Raw genomic sequence first — 14,535 nt, 5'->3', positions numbered from 1 at the left:
AGCTCTCAACAAAAGCACTTATGCAGAAGGTTGTCACGGAGGGGGCTTCAGGAAACATAAGTGTTTTAATTTTCTTCCAAAACATATGAAACGGGCTTTGTAGCAATTTCTGGACCCAGCTCTGGTTTGCTTGAGTCATAAGATTTCTAGTATGTTTATCATAGGAACAGAATGCTTTCTATAACTGTTTAACTTTGCTATATTTTCCAAACTGTTTATATTTTTAAGAATAAAACATCCTGATGTGAAAAGTTTAAGTAATGAGGTTGTTAATTTTTCAAAAACATATTGATAAAGCTAATGGTTTCATGTTTAAAAAACATTTTAAGTGAAAAGAAGAAAGGAAAAAATCCAATTTTCATATGTATTGCTGTTCTTATCATCCTTGTCATTTTATTTTTAAATGATTGTCCATTACATGGGAATTAGCCTCCTTCTGTTGAAGAGCACATATGGACTAAGTTAGCTGGCATTTTCCTTATCAAAAATAAACAAGTCTGAGCGTGGGTGTTCTGTCAATCAGAACACTTAGCCATGTTACAGGCTGCACGTGATGTACAAATCCATTACCCAGACATAAAACGCTTTACCAAAAAAACAAATTAAATAGCTTTATAGCTCTTAGCCGGATATATTGCCAAAATATGCAAAAGATGAAATATGTATGTGACTTCAAGAGGAGAAATTGAAACTAGGAGCCAACTGCTTCTCAGCAGTGCAAATTATACTCCAACTCTCTGTATTTTCATGTCTTGTCTTGTTTGTCTTATTAAGATTATAAACTTGGTGGGGGAGGAGAAGAATCTGTCCCTTGCTATATTCTATCAGCCAGTTGAGCATGTTCCTGTTAGTACTTCTGTTGCAAATAAATATTTATTGTCATAGAAAAGAATTACTTTTATAAGAAAGAAAAGGGGAGGAAATGTGGAAGGCTCGATTCCTGGCCTCCACTGAAAATGTGGCTAAGCCATTTCACCCTTCTTGTCTTCCTCTCTAATAAAATGAAAGCACCCACTTTCCTCTCCCAGGCCATGGTGTGGGCTTTCATTATACAATACCTGTGAAGTCAATTTAGCTCCTCAGAAGCCTGGTGTTATATAAACAGCAAATATGGTCAATGTTATTGGGTTGAGCTTTGTAACATTCTAATGTTTTAGCCAAAAGAGTTCAGAAGGATGTTTGTAGGCTCATCATACTTTATTTCATAAAAATCTTGTTCTTACAGAAATGTCTTTCTAATATTTATAAAATACTGAACTTTATAAAGAAGCAGCTCAGTGAAGTGTTTGTGACAGAGACATGCTCGATGAAAAGGATGCAAGATCACAAGAAGCACCAGGTCTTCCTCTCTTTTTAATCCCCTAGAAGTCAAACGGAGGTTTCAAAGGAAAAATGCCCTTTGCAACTTTTGAAATGTATTTCATTATCAATAGTAATGTCTAAAGTTTTCATTTTTTCCCCTGAATACATACATTCAAGTTTACATATAGTATTCAACTATACTAGGACTATTATAAATAATTAGAGGCCCGGTGCACGAAATTTGTGCACGGGGGAGGGTGGGTGTTCCTCAGCCCAGCCTGCACCCTCTCACAATCTGGGACTGCTTGCTCTCAACTGCTCGCCTGCCTGCCTTCCTGATTGCCCCTAACTGCTTCTGCCTGCCAGCCTGATCACCCGCTAACCACTCCCCTGCCAGCCTGATTGATGCCTAACTGGTCCCCTGCCAGCCTGATTGTCCCTAACTGCCCTTTCCTGCAGGCCTGGTCACCCCTAACTGCTTTCCCCTTCAGGCCTGGTACCCCCCAACGGCTCTCCCCTGCAGGCTTGGGTCCCCCCAAACTGCCCTTCCCTGAAGGCCTGGTTGCCCCCAACTTCCCTCCTCTGCTGGCCTAGTCACCCCTAACTGCCCTCCCCTGCTGGCCTGATCGCCCACAACTGCCCTTCCTTGCAGACCTGGTCCCTCCCAACTTTCCTCCCCTGCTGGCCATGTTTAGGCAGCCATCTTGTGTTCACATGGGGGCAGCCATCTTGTGTGTTGGAGTGATGGTCAATTTCATATTACTCTTTTATTAGATAGGAGGATAGAGGCCTGGTGCATGGATGGGGGCCAGCTGGTTTGCCCTGAAGGGTGTCCCTGATCAGGGTGGGGATTCCCTTGGGGTGTGGGGCGGCCTGGGGGAGGGGCATGTGGTGATTCGCAGGCTGACCACGCCCCCCAGCAACCCAAGTGGAGGCCCTGGTATCTGGGATTTATTTATCTTCTATAATTGAAACTTTGTAGCCTTGAGCAGAGGCCAGGACTGCAGGAGCTTGGCTTCCTCCATTGCCAGGGGCAACTCAAGCCTCCTGCTCCGTGGTTGCTGCCATTTTTGTTGGGATTTATTTATCTTCTATAATTAAGATTATTTCTATAATTGAAACTTTGTAGCCTTGAGCTGAGGCCAGGGCTGTGGGAGCTTGGCTTCCTCCATTGCTGGGGAAACCCAAGCCTCCTGCTCGCTCCGTGGCTGCAGCCATCTTGGTTGGGTTAATTTGCATACTCACTCCTGATTGGCTGGTGGGCATGGCTTGTGTGTGTAGCAGAGGTATGGTCAATTTGCATATTACTCTTTTATTAGATAGGATACCATGTTTCAAAAGACCTCCGGGAGAAATTCCACCGATGTCTCTGCAGAAATGCCCCTATTCCCACACCTAGCCAGGTACCATTTCAACTGACTGCAGGTATAACATAGAGAAGAAATAACATTGCAAATTAATTCCAACTCATTAAATAATAAGCACTATTAAATTACTTCACTTTTCTAGAAATATGAAAGAAACTTCTGTTTTAGACTAAATGATAAGCTCTATCAGGGCTGAGCAGAGGGAATGCAGGGAAAAGTTTTAAAATTCTGACTGGAGTTACAATCAACTCCTTCTCTCCATATCACACTTCCTGAAGACAGGCTCAGTGAACATCATCAAATCAGTCTCAAATCACTGTTTCTGTGCACTTTCTTCATTAGTTCTCATGGCTTGCTGGGGTTTTCTAATTGAGATAAATAAAAAGAACTAGATTTCTTTCTCCTAAGTGACTAAAAACAAAATTTTAAATCTTTGTGTTTGCAGACTGGTACAACCCCTATGGCAAACAGTGTAGAGTTTCCTCCAAAAATTAAAAATGGAACTGCCATTTGACTCAGTGATCCCACTCCTAGGAATATATCCTAAGAAACCTGAAACCCCAAGCAGAAAGACTATATGTACCCCTATGTTCATAGCAGTGTTATTTACAACAGCTAAGCTCTGGAGACAGCCCAAGTGCCCATCCATAGATGAGTGGATAAAAAAGCTGTGATACATTTACACTATGGAATAGTAGGCAGCTTTAAAAAGGAAGGAGCTCCGAATCTTTGAGACAACATGGAGGGACCTGGAGAGTATTATGCTAAGCGAAATGAGCCAGTCAGAGAAAGACAAGTATCACATGATCTCACTCACATGTGGAATGTATTGAACAAAATAAACTTACAAACAAAATAGATCCAGAGGAATAGACGCATGGGACAGACTGACGATTCTCAGAGGGAAAGTGGGCGGTGGAGTGGAAAGAGATTAACCAAATAACTTATATGCCTATAAGCATAACCCATGGACACAGACACCAATGAAGTGAAGAGCTGGGGAGGGGGTGGGAGGAAGGAGGAGAGGGGTGGAGGGAAAAGATGGGCATTTATAATACTTTCAACAATAAAGATAAATTTTTAAAATTTAAAAGAAAAGAAAATCTTTATGTTTGTAATATGACAGATTAGTGATAGAATAAATCAGGGGTTATCAAACTATGGCCCTTGGGTCAAAACTGGCCATCAACCTGTTTTTGAAAGGAGTTCACTGAACCACAGTCATGCTCTTTCATTTATGGAGTGTCTGTGCTTGCTTTTGCTCTGAACTGTACAGTTGAGTCCTGCAAAGCCTAAATTATGAACTAACTGCCCCTTTATAAAGTTTGCCAAACACTGGAGCAGAGTTTCTTACAAAATACAGTGGTTTGTTTTTTTAATTCATTCAAAATTGAGATATTTTTGAGAGAAAGAATACGTCTCAGGTATAAATTTTTATTGTAATCAGAATCACGTATGCCATGCAAACTCTATTTCCCAGCAGATCTAAGAGACTGTACCACTTCATATGGAATATCATAAAGTTTGAGGAACTTCTTCTAAGAGAAAGGAAATGATTCTTACTCTCAATCATTTGTTCTGACATGTTCTGATAAACTACATTTCTGGCACAGCTATGATTTAAAATAGAGTAGCTTTTAAAAGTTGGTTAATGGAGAAAAATAAATGACAATAAAATCACAGCTGCTCTGCCTTATATTAGAAGTGAGGATTACTCTCCCAGGGCAATATTCTTATCTGTGTAATTTGGCTAGTACATCACAGTCACTTTCAAATACACTGTGGGACTTAACACGCAATGTCAATTAGAACCTACTCCCTGAACTCATAATTGACAACAGACACGAATATCTAGGACAACATAACAAGACTGGCCCCACACTAAATGGCTGAGTTCAACCCAAAGCTTCTAGAGTTCCAATTTGATAAGCAAAAGTGTATGGGGGCGGGGGAGGGAGAGGGATGGCCTAGAGGGAAATGACAGCATGAATCAAATTCTCTACAGGTAATAACATAACACATTAACTGCCTGCAGAAAAGGAAATAAATCTCAATTACAAAAAAAAAAAAAAAAAAAAAAAGCCCTCCTTACTGTGTCATTCCTGCTTTGTAAAAACACAATGCCTTGGGATTAAAAAGGAGTTCCTAGCAAATAGATGCTCTATTTTGCAATCATAATTACATGGCTTATGAATTTTTATTAAATAAAAATTTAAAGGGTTGTTGGCTTATTGTTTTTTTAAAAAACTAGAGGAGAAAGGATGATGTTCTTAGAATTGTTCAGTACAGGGGAAAATCTAATCTTGGTGGTTGAACATAAATTTTAAATAATGTAGCCCTGCCCTCCAGTGGCCATAACTGGGAATACAGCTTTGAGCACATTTTGTTACTTAAACTTTGAAACCCTAAATTGCTTTTTTCCTATTAAGCTCCCAAAACAGGTCTTTTGACTAAAAATAAAAAGTATCAATTTAATAACATGATTATAAAGTAAATTATGTATCACCAGTATCCTGATGAACATTTATTGCAAATAAATTTACTGCTATACTAGAAACTGATGAGGTATTGTATATTTGTTTAAAATATTTTGAGGTAAATCCATATAGATTGTGGACTATATTTAACCACGCTATCTTCACAACTTCACAAATACATATATTTCTGAATCAAATTATAAAGAGTGGTTTTCAAAGAAAAACATCATTTCAAAATCTTTCTTGGTATTTAAAATATAGGTGATTTAGTCTTCATTTATGCACTTTCTTATCCAACCCCCCAACTACCAAATGGTTGACTTACTCATTCCTTCATCTTCTCTCATTCGCTCATACTAGAATTTTCATCAATGTTTAGAATAAGCAAAACTTTAGCTTTAAAACTATAACAATTCCCTCCAGGGAACCATTACTATTAGAACTTCGTGACTAGTCATTTGACAACTATATACTAAAACTTAAACTGTTAACATTCTGTCAAATTTTTTGTTTTCTCCCAATAGTCTTAGTTCATATTTATTGATCATTTTTATTCCCCTAAACCAGTGGTCGGCAAACTCATTAGTCAACAGAGCCAACTATCAACAGTACAACGATTGAAATTTCTTTCGAGAGCCAAATTTTTTAAACTTAAACTTCTTCTAACACCACTTCTTCAAAATAGACTCGCCCAGGCCGTGGTATTTTGTGGAAGAGCCACACTCAAGGGGCCAAAGAGCCGCATGTGGCTCTCGAGCCGCAGTTTGCCAAACACGGCCCTAAACCAGTGTTTCATTACCACTGGAGGCACTGATATAAGAAAACTTTTGACAGGGTTGGAACAAAAACCTGGCTGATCTGCTCATATGTAAGAAAAAAAGTGTGTGTGTATGTGTGTTTGTGCACGTGCACGTGCACATGTATCCTCTTAACCACCTTGATATATAATTATCTCCTCCAAGTATTATTTATAAACTAAGTAGATTATCTTCCTGGGGAGGAGAGAAGCTATATGGTATGGGATGAAGAACCACAGAATGCAGTAATTTTGGGGTTTCTTGAAAATGATATAGTCAATAGTGTTTGTAAACTAGATTACACTTTAAACCAAGGAAAAAGAGAGAAGTTAAGCATTATGACAAGTATTCTACACAGGAGTTGCTGTTCAATTGCATTGAGGCATATTTATTGAAAGGTCCAGGCACCTACTACATGCTCAGTGGTTAAAAAATAGCCAGGTCAATTCATTACCAAAATGTATAAGACTTAGCACCAAGGCACCCACTCTCTGAAAATGCTTACGTTTTCCAAGCCTAGGAGCACAAGGAGTGGGATTGTGGTCATTCCTCCTTGGATCCATTCCTCCAAAGAAACGGTCCCATCATGATCATAGTCAATTTCTTCCATCATTTCATGAAGGATCTGAAGCAGAGGAGAGGAAAACCTTACAATAAATCAATAAAAAATACATTTCAGATGATACAACAAAAAACTACATTGGACTGGTTATAACTGTGACGAGCAGCTAAGTGGAGAGTTGAGATAAATATCTAGGTTATAATTATGTTGTACAATATTAATCCTATTACTGAGAATATAGTGGCTTTGTTATGATTTCCAGAACCTGACTACTTTCACTGATCAACTTTGAAAAAGAATTGCTCAACTTTTTAATATGTCATCACCAAATGGTACAGCTAAAACAAGAAGGTATCTTTAATTTAAAAGTAAAAATGAAATTGCTTTCTCTCAATTATTTTTTAAATTCAAATATATGCTAGATAATGTCTGAACAAATTAACTTCATGGCAAAGAGCTGAAAGAATTCTTTGCTAAGTGATACAGGTGGGGAAATGAAGTTGCATTTAATTGCCTATCAGATCTTAATAGAGTCAAGAAGTTAAACAATCAAGTCCCTTTTTATTAGATTTTTTTTCTAAAGATGACTGGTACAAAGTGTCCCAAAATGTTCTCCACAGTCTGTGTTAGTAATACCCTTGGTTGTGTAGCAGTAATAACAGTATTAGATTCAAAGTTTGTTGTAAGGATTAAATATGCTAATATAAGTATCTTCAAAGAGCATCTAGCAAATATATTTAGCGTAATATAGGCATCATTAGTGTTATATTTTCAGAAATTATATGTACCGAATATTTCCACTGGCTCTGCGTACTCAAAGTATTTCTCATCTTAGTTGTCTTCCCTCAGAAAGTATGTGAAAATCAGATTCTTTTCCTTCAGAACAAACTAACAAGTGTTGGGGGAAAAAAACTTTTTTTTTGGAATAAAATGATGGTGAACTAATTATTTCATTATTCTCAAAATGAAACTCAGCAGAAATTATTCAGAATTTGGCAAATGGCATAAGATCTTGTTACCATGCCCTGCCCTACTCTGGCTGGTGCTGCTCAGTGGGTAGAGAGGCAGCCTGTGCTTGATTCCCTGTCAAGGGCATGTACCTGGGTTGCAGGTTCAATCCCCAGGGCACATTCAGGAGGCAACCAATCCATGTGTCTCTCACATCAATGTTTCTCGCTGTCTCTCTGTTCCCCGACCCCCCGCAATGTTTCTGTAAAAATAAATGGGAAAAATATATATATTGAGTGGCCAGATTATGATCTCTGAACGCATAATAATCTGGCCACTCAGTGTGTATCCTATATAATAAAAGGCTAATATGCAAATTGTCCCCTCGAGCAGGAGTTCGACCAGCAGGCAGGCTGGCCAACCGCCCATGTCCCCTCCCCCTGGCCATGCTGGGCGGACCCCACCCATGCACGAATTCATGCACAGGGCCTCTAATATATATGCGTTCAGAGATCATAATATGCATTCAGAGATCATAATAATCTGGCCACTCAGTGTATATATATCCTGCCCTAGAAGGCACTCTGGTGAACTAGGAGAAATGAATAAATGAGAAGAGAACTAAAATACAGAGTATTTGATTCAGATGCCTGATGCTTTCATTTTCTACCTAATACATGGAATGTTAAAAGCGGGGTTAGGGTGTTTTTTTTTTTCCCATTTCTTCCAAAGATCTCAGTCTTTCCTACTACCTGCCATAGACCTCAGATGTTTAGTTTTCTTTATTCACATACACACACTTATCAGGGGTCTGACAATGTGCGCAAGAGCACACACCTTTAAAACAGGGAGAGCTGATAAATCATCAGGGCGGATGAGGCAGTTCCGGAGACAGCAAACACAAGGCACAGGTAAGCCTTTGACCTTGACTTTCTACTATTTATACCAGCCAAAGAAATGACAGGTTATCTAGGTGTGCCACAAAAGACAAATAATGCTATATACTTCATTAACGATATCTTCCTGTAGGTATTTATCATAATTAGAGTGCCTCGCCACCAACTGTTTCCTTCCTTAGATTGGCCCGGCCCCCCTGTTCTCAAATCCATGCCTCTCTCTACAAATATTTTGTTGGGAAGTGGTGGAGCCCATTCTGCTTTAAAAACTGATAGAAAATGACCCCCCTTCCCTTTACCACTCCAGTGAGGACAAGAGGCTTGACGGATAGATAAATAATGTTCACAGGTGTTAAGGCAAGTGGGATGGGGAAAGTTGGGTTAGATTACCAAAACCAAAAGGACAACAGAATGTATAAGTCCCTGGTGTCAGTGCAAATAGTACTAAGATGAATCAAGCAGAATTCTTAGAATCAGATACATGTTACCGTAAGCTTTCGTCTTCCATGTACAAACTACATTGTTATGCACCTGAATTCACTGTGCAGAGAATGTGCATTTCCACATCCCCAAAAAAGAAAAAAATCAGTTGAGTTAACACTTGAGAAGCCATGTGCCAGCAAGAATGGTGCTCTCCTTTGTACATGACATTGCACGTGACCTTGGTGTACTTTACTGGCAAGAGTTTACAAAGCAAGGAAATGCCATCACAGCTCTCACATCCTATCCTCATGCCATTAGCATGCTATTACCTGCATAAACGTGAACAGTGTTTGAAGAATAGGCCTTTTGGATTCAAATAAACTATAAGTCATTTAAATACAATTGATTTGTATTTGCTTGAATCATGTACATGTTGCTTAACTTAGTTGGTTTCAAAAATAAACTAAAAATCAGTAACACTTATTAACTCTCCCCAAAATATTACTTTTGGCTAAAGGCAGTTTCTATTTAAGTATGTTTTAATATAAATTTGAATTATGTTGTAACTTTGGTATAAACCTATTAAAAATAATAAGTTTTTTATGTGCTATAAGCATTGATAGATACTATTTCTTTAAATGATTTGATTAAAATCCTAGCCCTGACTGAAGAGCTTTGTACAAGTAACTAACATTTTGGGATCTCAATTTCTTCATCTGTGCAATGAATAAAATAGTAGTATCTACTTCAGAGGGTTGCAAGCATTAAATAACACATATATAAAAGATAGTACAATACACTGTGCACAGTAAGCTATCACCATCATCATCTTCTTTTTTAATTTTGTAAAATATTTTTAATTGATTTTTACAGAGAGAGGAAGGGAGAGGAGAGAGAGAGGGAGAAACATCCAAGTGAGAGTGAAGCAACGATAGGCTGCCTCCTGTATGCCTCCTACTGCGGATGGAGCCTGCAACCCGGGCATGTGCCCTGACTGGGAATCAAACCAGCTACCCCCTGGTGCACAGGATGACGCCTATCAACTGAGCCACACCAGCCAGGGCCATCATCTTAATCACCTTCATCCTCTTTAACTACTTTACCAATTTCCACATATCAATTCTAGCTGTTTGGTGGCATGGCATGACAGTGGCAGTGTCTGCCAGCAGCTTCTATTTATCTACACATCTGTAAGACCACCATTCACATTAATTTCCACAAGGAAAAAAAGTTAAGAGGTTCAGAACATATACTCTCCTTGTTCAGGATCCACTTTGACTACTAATCTATAATAATAAAAGTGTAATATGCTAATTAGACTAGATAGCCGAACGACCTTCCAGCCGTCATTCCGGACGTCCTTCCAGATGACCTTCCATGAAGCTGTGGTAGCGGGGGCTGAGGCAGAGGTGATTGGGGCGATCAGGCAGACAGGTAAGTGTTTAGGGGCGATGAGGCAGGCAGGCAGAGGGGTTAGGGGCAATGAGGCAGGCAGGCGAGGGGTTAGGAGCCAGCAGTCCCGGATTGCAAGAGGGTGCAGGCCAGGCTGAGGGACCTCCCCATGCACAATTTCGTGCACCAGGCCTCTAGTTAGAAATAATATCTTAGAGTGATCAAGAAAAATCAAATGACAGTAATGTATTAGGGTTCCAAAAAAAAGAGAGAAAGGCACCTTTAGAATTTAGCCAACAGTTAAATCATTCGTATACCTACTGGATTAAGTTCAGTGACGTCCCATTCAAGGTACTCTGCCACATGCATCATCTGGCTGATGATGTTTTCTAGTTCCTGGAGCAGAGAGAGAGAGGGAGAAAGAGAAAGGGAGTCAATGCAAAGACTTACTAAATTCTTTAACTTTGACTCAGAGGAATTATTGGTTCAACCTGTTCCTCAAAAACTAAGAGTCATATAATTAACTACATAAGTATTTTAAAGGTCTCATTATACATAAAACAAGAGCATAAATATAAACTCATTTTGTACTTTGTGTAGAAATCTTAACCAGGAGAGGGCACAATTATACAAAGAAAGAGTTTCTTAAAAAAAAAATTAACAGAAAAACTCTTTGGACAGGAGAATCTGATGAAAGTAGGAGCATGCATATTTCCACAAGATGTGACTTTTAAATCACTGAGTAACCTGATCTTTTGGCTTGAAAGCAGGTGTGGAAGGAAGTGTCTGAGGGCAATGGAGAGGTTTATTTTTATTCTGATACACTGAGAATGCATACTGACTGTTCTAGCCATTTATTAGAATAATTTGCTCTATTAGAAGAGTCTTCAGGGTCAAGATTGGGAGGCTAAGTATGTGTAGAGTTTATTTTATGAGGGGATAGAATTTTAGTTTGAATTTTCACATTTATTCTTCTCAAATGTCCACTCTTTGAAGAACTGCTAGTAAATACATATGGCTTTGCTACATAAATTAAAACATTTTATACCCATTTGTTTAATGTTTTAATTTCTTCCCATCTCCAGAAAAGATTAAAGGTACATTATAATGCTAATAATTCTTAATTTATTCAATGACATAATTAAAAGTGGTGTTACATAGTCTGACAATTTAAACTATTAAGTATAAAAGAATAATACTTAAAGTATATTAATCAAAGATCATTCTACTGAAATTTTTGGTCTAATGTTGCAGTTAGTATTCATAGAATCAGGACGGAAATATGGTAGAGAGGTTTTCCATTGGGGGGCCATGAATCCCTCTGATAAAAGCTATACTCTCACCAGAATAGATGTAATCATGAAAATGCTATTTATGTAACAAAGGTCGCCTCAGAAACAATACAAATATAAGTGTGTTTATTTACTACAGATAAAAAAATTTAAAACACACATCCCTTGTAATTAGAGGCTAGAATTTTGTGTGTGTTACTATCTTTCACTTACAATATTTTTTGTTTATGTATGCCTTAATGGTTTGGAATGGTTAAAATCGCTGGATATGTTTTTAAGAATGGAAACTATTTTTGGTGGACTATTATGTAGGTTTGTGACATTAGCTAAGTCACTTAACCTCTCTTAGACTCAGTTTTTTGGTGTGTGTTTTTTTTAATCCTCCACCGAGGATATTTTTCCATTGTTTTTTGGAGAGAGTGGAAGAGAGAGGGAAAGACAGAGAGAAATATCGATGTGATAGAAACACATGGATTGGTTGCCTCTTGCATGAGCCCCAACCAGGGCCCAGGCTGGGGAGAAGCCTGAAAACAAGGTATTTGCCCTCGACCAGAATCGAACCCGGGACCCTTTGGTCCTCAGGCTGATGATCTATCTACTGAGCAAAACCAGCTAGGGCTTGACTCAGATTCTTTTTTTTTTTTTAATATATTTTTATTGATTTTTTACAGAGAGGAAGGGAGAGGGATAAAGAGTTAGAAACATGGATGAGAGAGAAACATCGATCAGCTGCCTCCTGCACACCCCCTACTGAGGATGTGCCCGCAACCAAGGTACATGCCCTTGACCAGAATCGAACCTGGGACCTTTCAGTACGAAGGCCGACGCTCTATCCACTGAGCCAAACTGGTTTCGACTTGACTCAGATTCTTAATCAGTAAAAATATTATTGTTGTAATTCTAATCTTACCTAGTTTATAGAATTGCTACAAAAATTAAACATGCTATTACATAAAATGCATTTATCTTGTCTGAAATATTGCAAGTGATCAATAAACATTAACTAGTATTATTTAGACACAGTGGTCATTTTTCAAAGTGTCAATTTTCCTCTGTTTTGCCTTCAATATATAAACTGCTACATCTTTAAATTTCTAAGAAAAATGACATCAGAAGATGCAATTTCATGCTAATATTGAAGGAAATGTACCGGGACAATAAATGTTGTGGAGAAAACCATAGAAATTAAAACCAGATTTTTAGTTACAAAAGAAACAAAAAAAACAACTATCTTTATCATAACAAATGTATTTACATCCAACTCATTGTTTAATATTGTAAATATAGCCACAATTGTTGCTAGTAATTTGCTATATGTTAAAAAAAATGGCAGAGATCAAAAAAAGTATTTGATTAAATTTTTAAATCAGCTGCCAACCCATGGCTAAAAGCCTAGTGAAGAAACATTCTTATAATTTAATTAAAAAGAAACATTAAATAAAACAGAGCAGCAGTAAAAATATAATTTGCATTAGTGTAGTCAGAAGTGCTACAATAAGCATATTGAAATATCTAGAAAAAATATCTAAACTCCTAGCTGTGAAATGCCACCAGAAAATGAGCAAATGTATCATGTAGCTTAATATTCCCAAATAGAAAAATGAACATCACTAGGCACATAACAGTAGGAGCATTTGAAAATATAGAGACACTTAAACATAAGATATCCTGCAGTTATAACATCAATTCAGATTTGTGTTCATTTCCTAGAGTGGAACTGTATATCTTTATCGCTCTCAGGAGAAACTAATGTACCATTGACCTACTGAGTGTTACAGAAGTATGTCTCCAACTTCACTGCTTTGCGTGTAAAAACGACTGTTTGAGCCCTGGCATAGGGAGGACACCTGATGATGAGAGACCCTCATTATCTGAAATATTGTCTATTTTAATTGGTATTAATTATATCAAACTAGAGACCCGATGCACGAAGATTTGTGGAAGAATGGGCCTTCCTTCCCCTGGCTGCTGGCACTGCCTTCGCTCAGGCCCAAACCACCTTTCTGCCTTTACTCTGGCCCGGAGCCGCCTTTCTGCCTTCCCATGCTACCCAGAGGCCCAGAGCGGCAGTGAGGAATGCCTGTGTCGTCACCATAGCGACGATGCAAGCGTCCAGCCCCTGGCCGCTCGGGTCCTGCATATGCAAATTAACCCACCATCTCTGTTGGGTTAATTTGCATACTCACTCCTGATTGGCTGGCGGGCATCACGAAGGTATGGTCAATTTGCATCTTTCTCTTTTATTAGTGTAGATCATTTGTTTTTCAAAGTGCCTGTGCACCCATGGAGGGACCTAGAGAATATTGTGCTAAACAAAATAAGCCAGTCAGAGAAAGATAAATATCACATGCTCTCATCTATCTGTGGAATCTAATGAACAAAATAAATGGACAAAATAGGTTCAGAGACATGGAAGCATGAAACAGACTGATGAATCTCAGAGGGAAAGAGGGACTGGGTGCACGGGGTCAGGGGGGAGGAGATGGCAGGAAGAGATTAACCCAAGAACTTATATGCATATTTGCATAACCCATGTTCACAGACAATAGTGTGGTGAAGGCTAGGGGAGGGGGCGGAAGGGGCCGTGGTGGGAGGAGGGGGTCAATGGGGATTAGGGACATTTATAATACTTTCAACAATAAAGAACAGGAAATAATGCAATATGGAAATATGTTACTAGCAAATATAAAATATATTATTGGATGGAACCTGAGATAGATATACAGATGAGTCCCTAACTTGTGCAGTAGAACTGAGCCAACTTCTCTTTTGGAAACTATTAATAATTTGTATGTATTAAGTGTAAAATAAACATTTAATTATTTCTTTCAGTTAAATCATACATAGATGGTATTTTTCTTCTATTGCTTTCTATATCTAAACTATAAAGTATGCAAGTTGCATTTAAAATTGAATGAGACATTTTAAAAAGGGAAGTTGGTCAAAGCAATTTATAAATACATTTAGCTATTTCAACAGCATAAATGATTAAGAACACTTTTAAAAAATTGGAAAATAGCCTGGTCAGTATAGCTCATTGCTTGAGCATTGACCTATGAACCAGGAGGTCACAGCTCCA

At 38.3% G+C, this 14,535-nt stretch overlaps 1 protein-coding gene across 6 annotated transcripts in view; it reads right to left on the bottom strand.

The window, feature by feature from the left end:
• Positions 1 to 14,535, bottom strand: part of DGKB (diacylglycerol kinase beta) — a gene marked incomplete at both ends in the record, with an annotated part of 464,423 nt that overhangs the window by 368,655 nt on the left and 81,233 nt on the right. For all 6 annotated transcript variants that reach the window (XM_079785451.1, XM_079785454.1, XM_079785452.1 and 3 more), the window contains 2 exons: positions 6,449 to 6,568; positions 10,486 to 10,560. In XM_079785451.1, coding sequence (XP_079641577.1) covers positions 6,449 to 6,568; positions 10,486 to 10,560 — 195 coding nt within the window. The remainder of the gene's footprint in view (positions 1 to 6,448; positions 6,569 to 10,485; positions 10,561 to 14,535) is intronic.

Source organism: Cnephaeus nilssonii, assembly GCF_951640355.1.
Source record: "Cnephaeus nilssonii genome assembly, chromosome: 12".
NCBI classification, from domain to species: Eukaryota; Metazoa; Chordata; class Mammalia; order Chiroptera; family Vespertilionidae; genus Cnephaeus; species Cnephaeus nilssonii.
The sequence above is the reverse complement of the archived record's forward strand: the minus strand, read 5'-3'. Positions and strand labels throughout refer to the sequence as shown.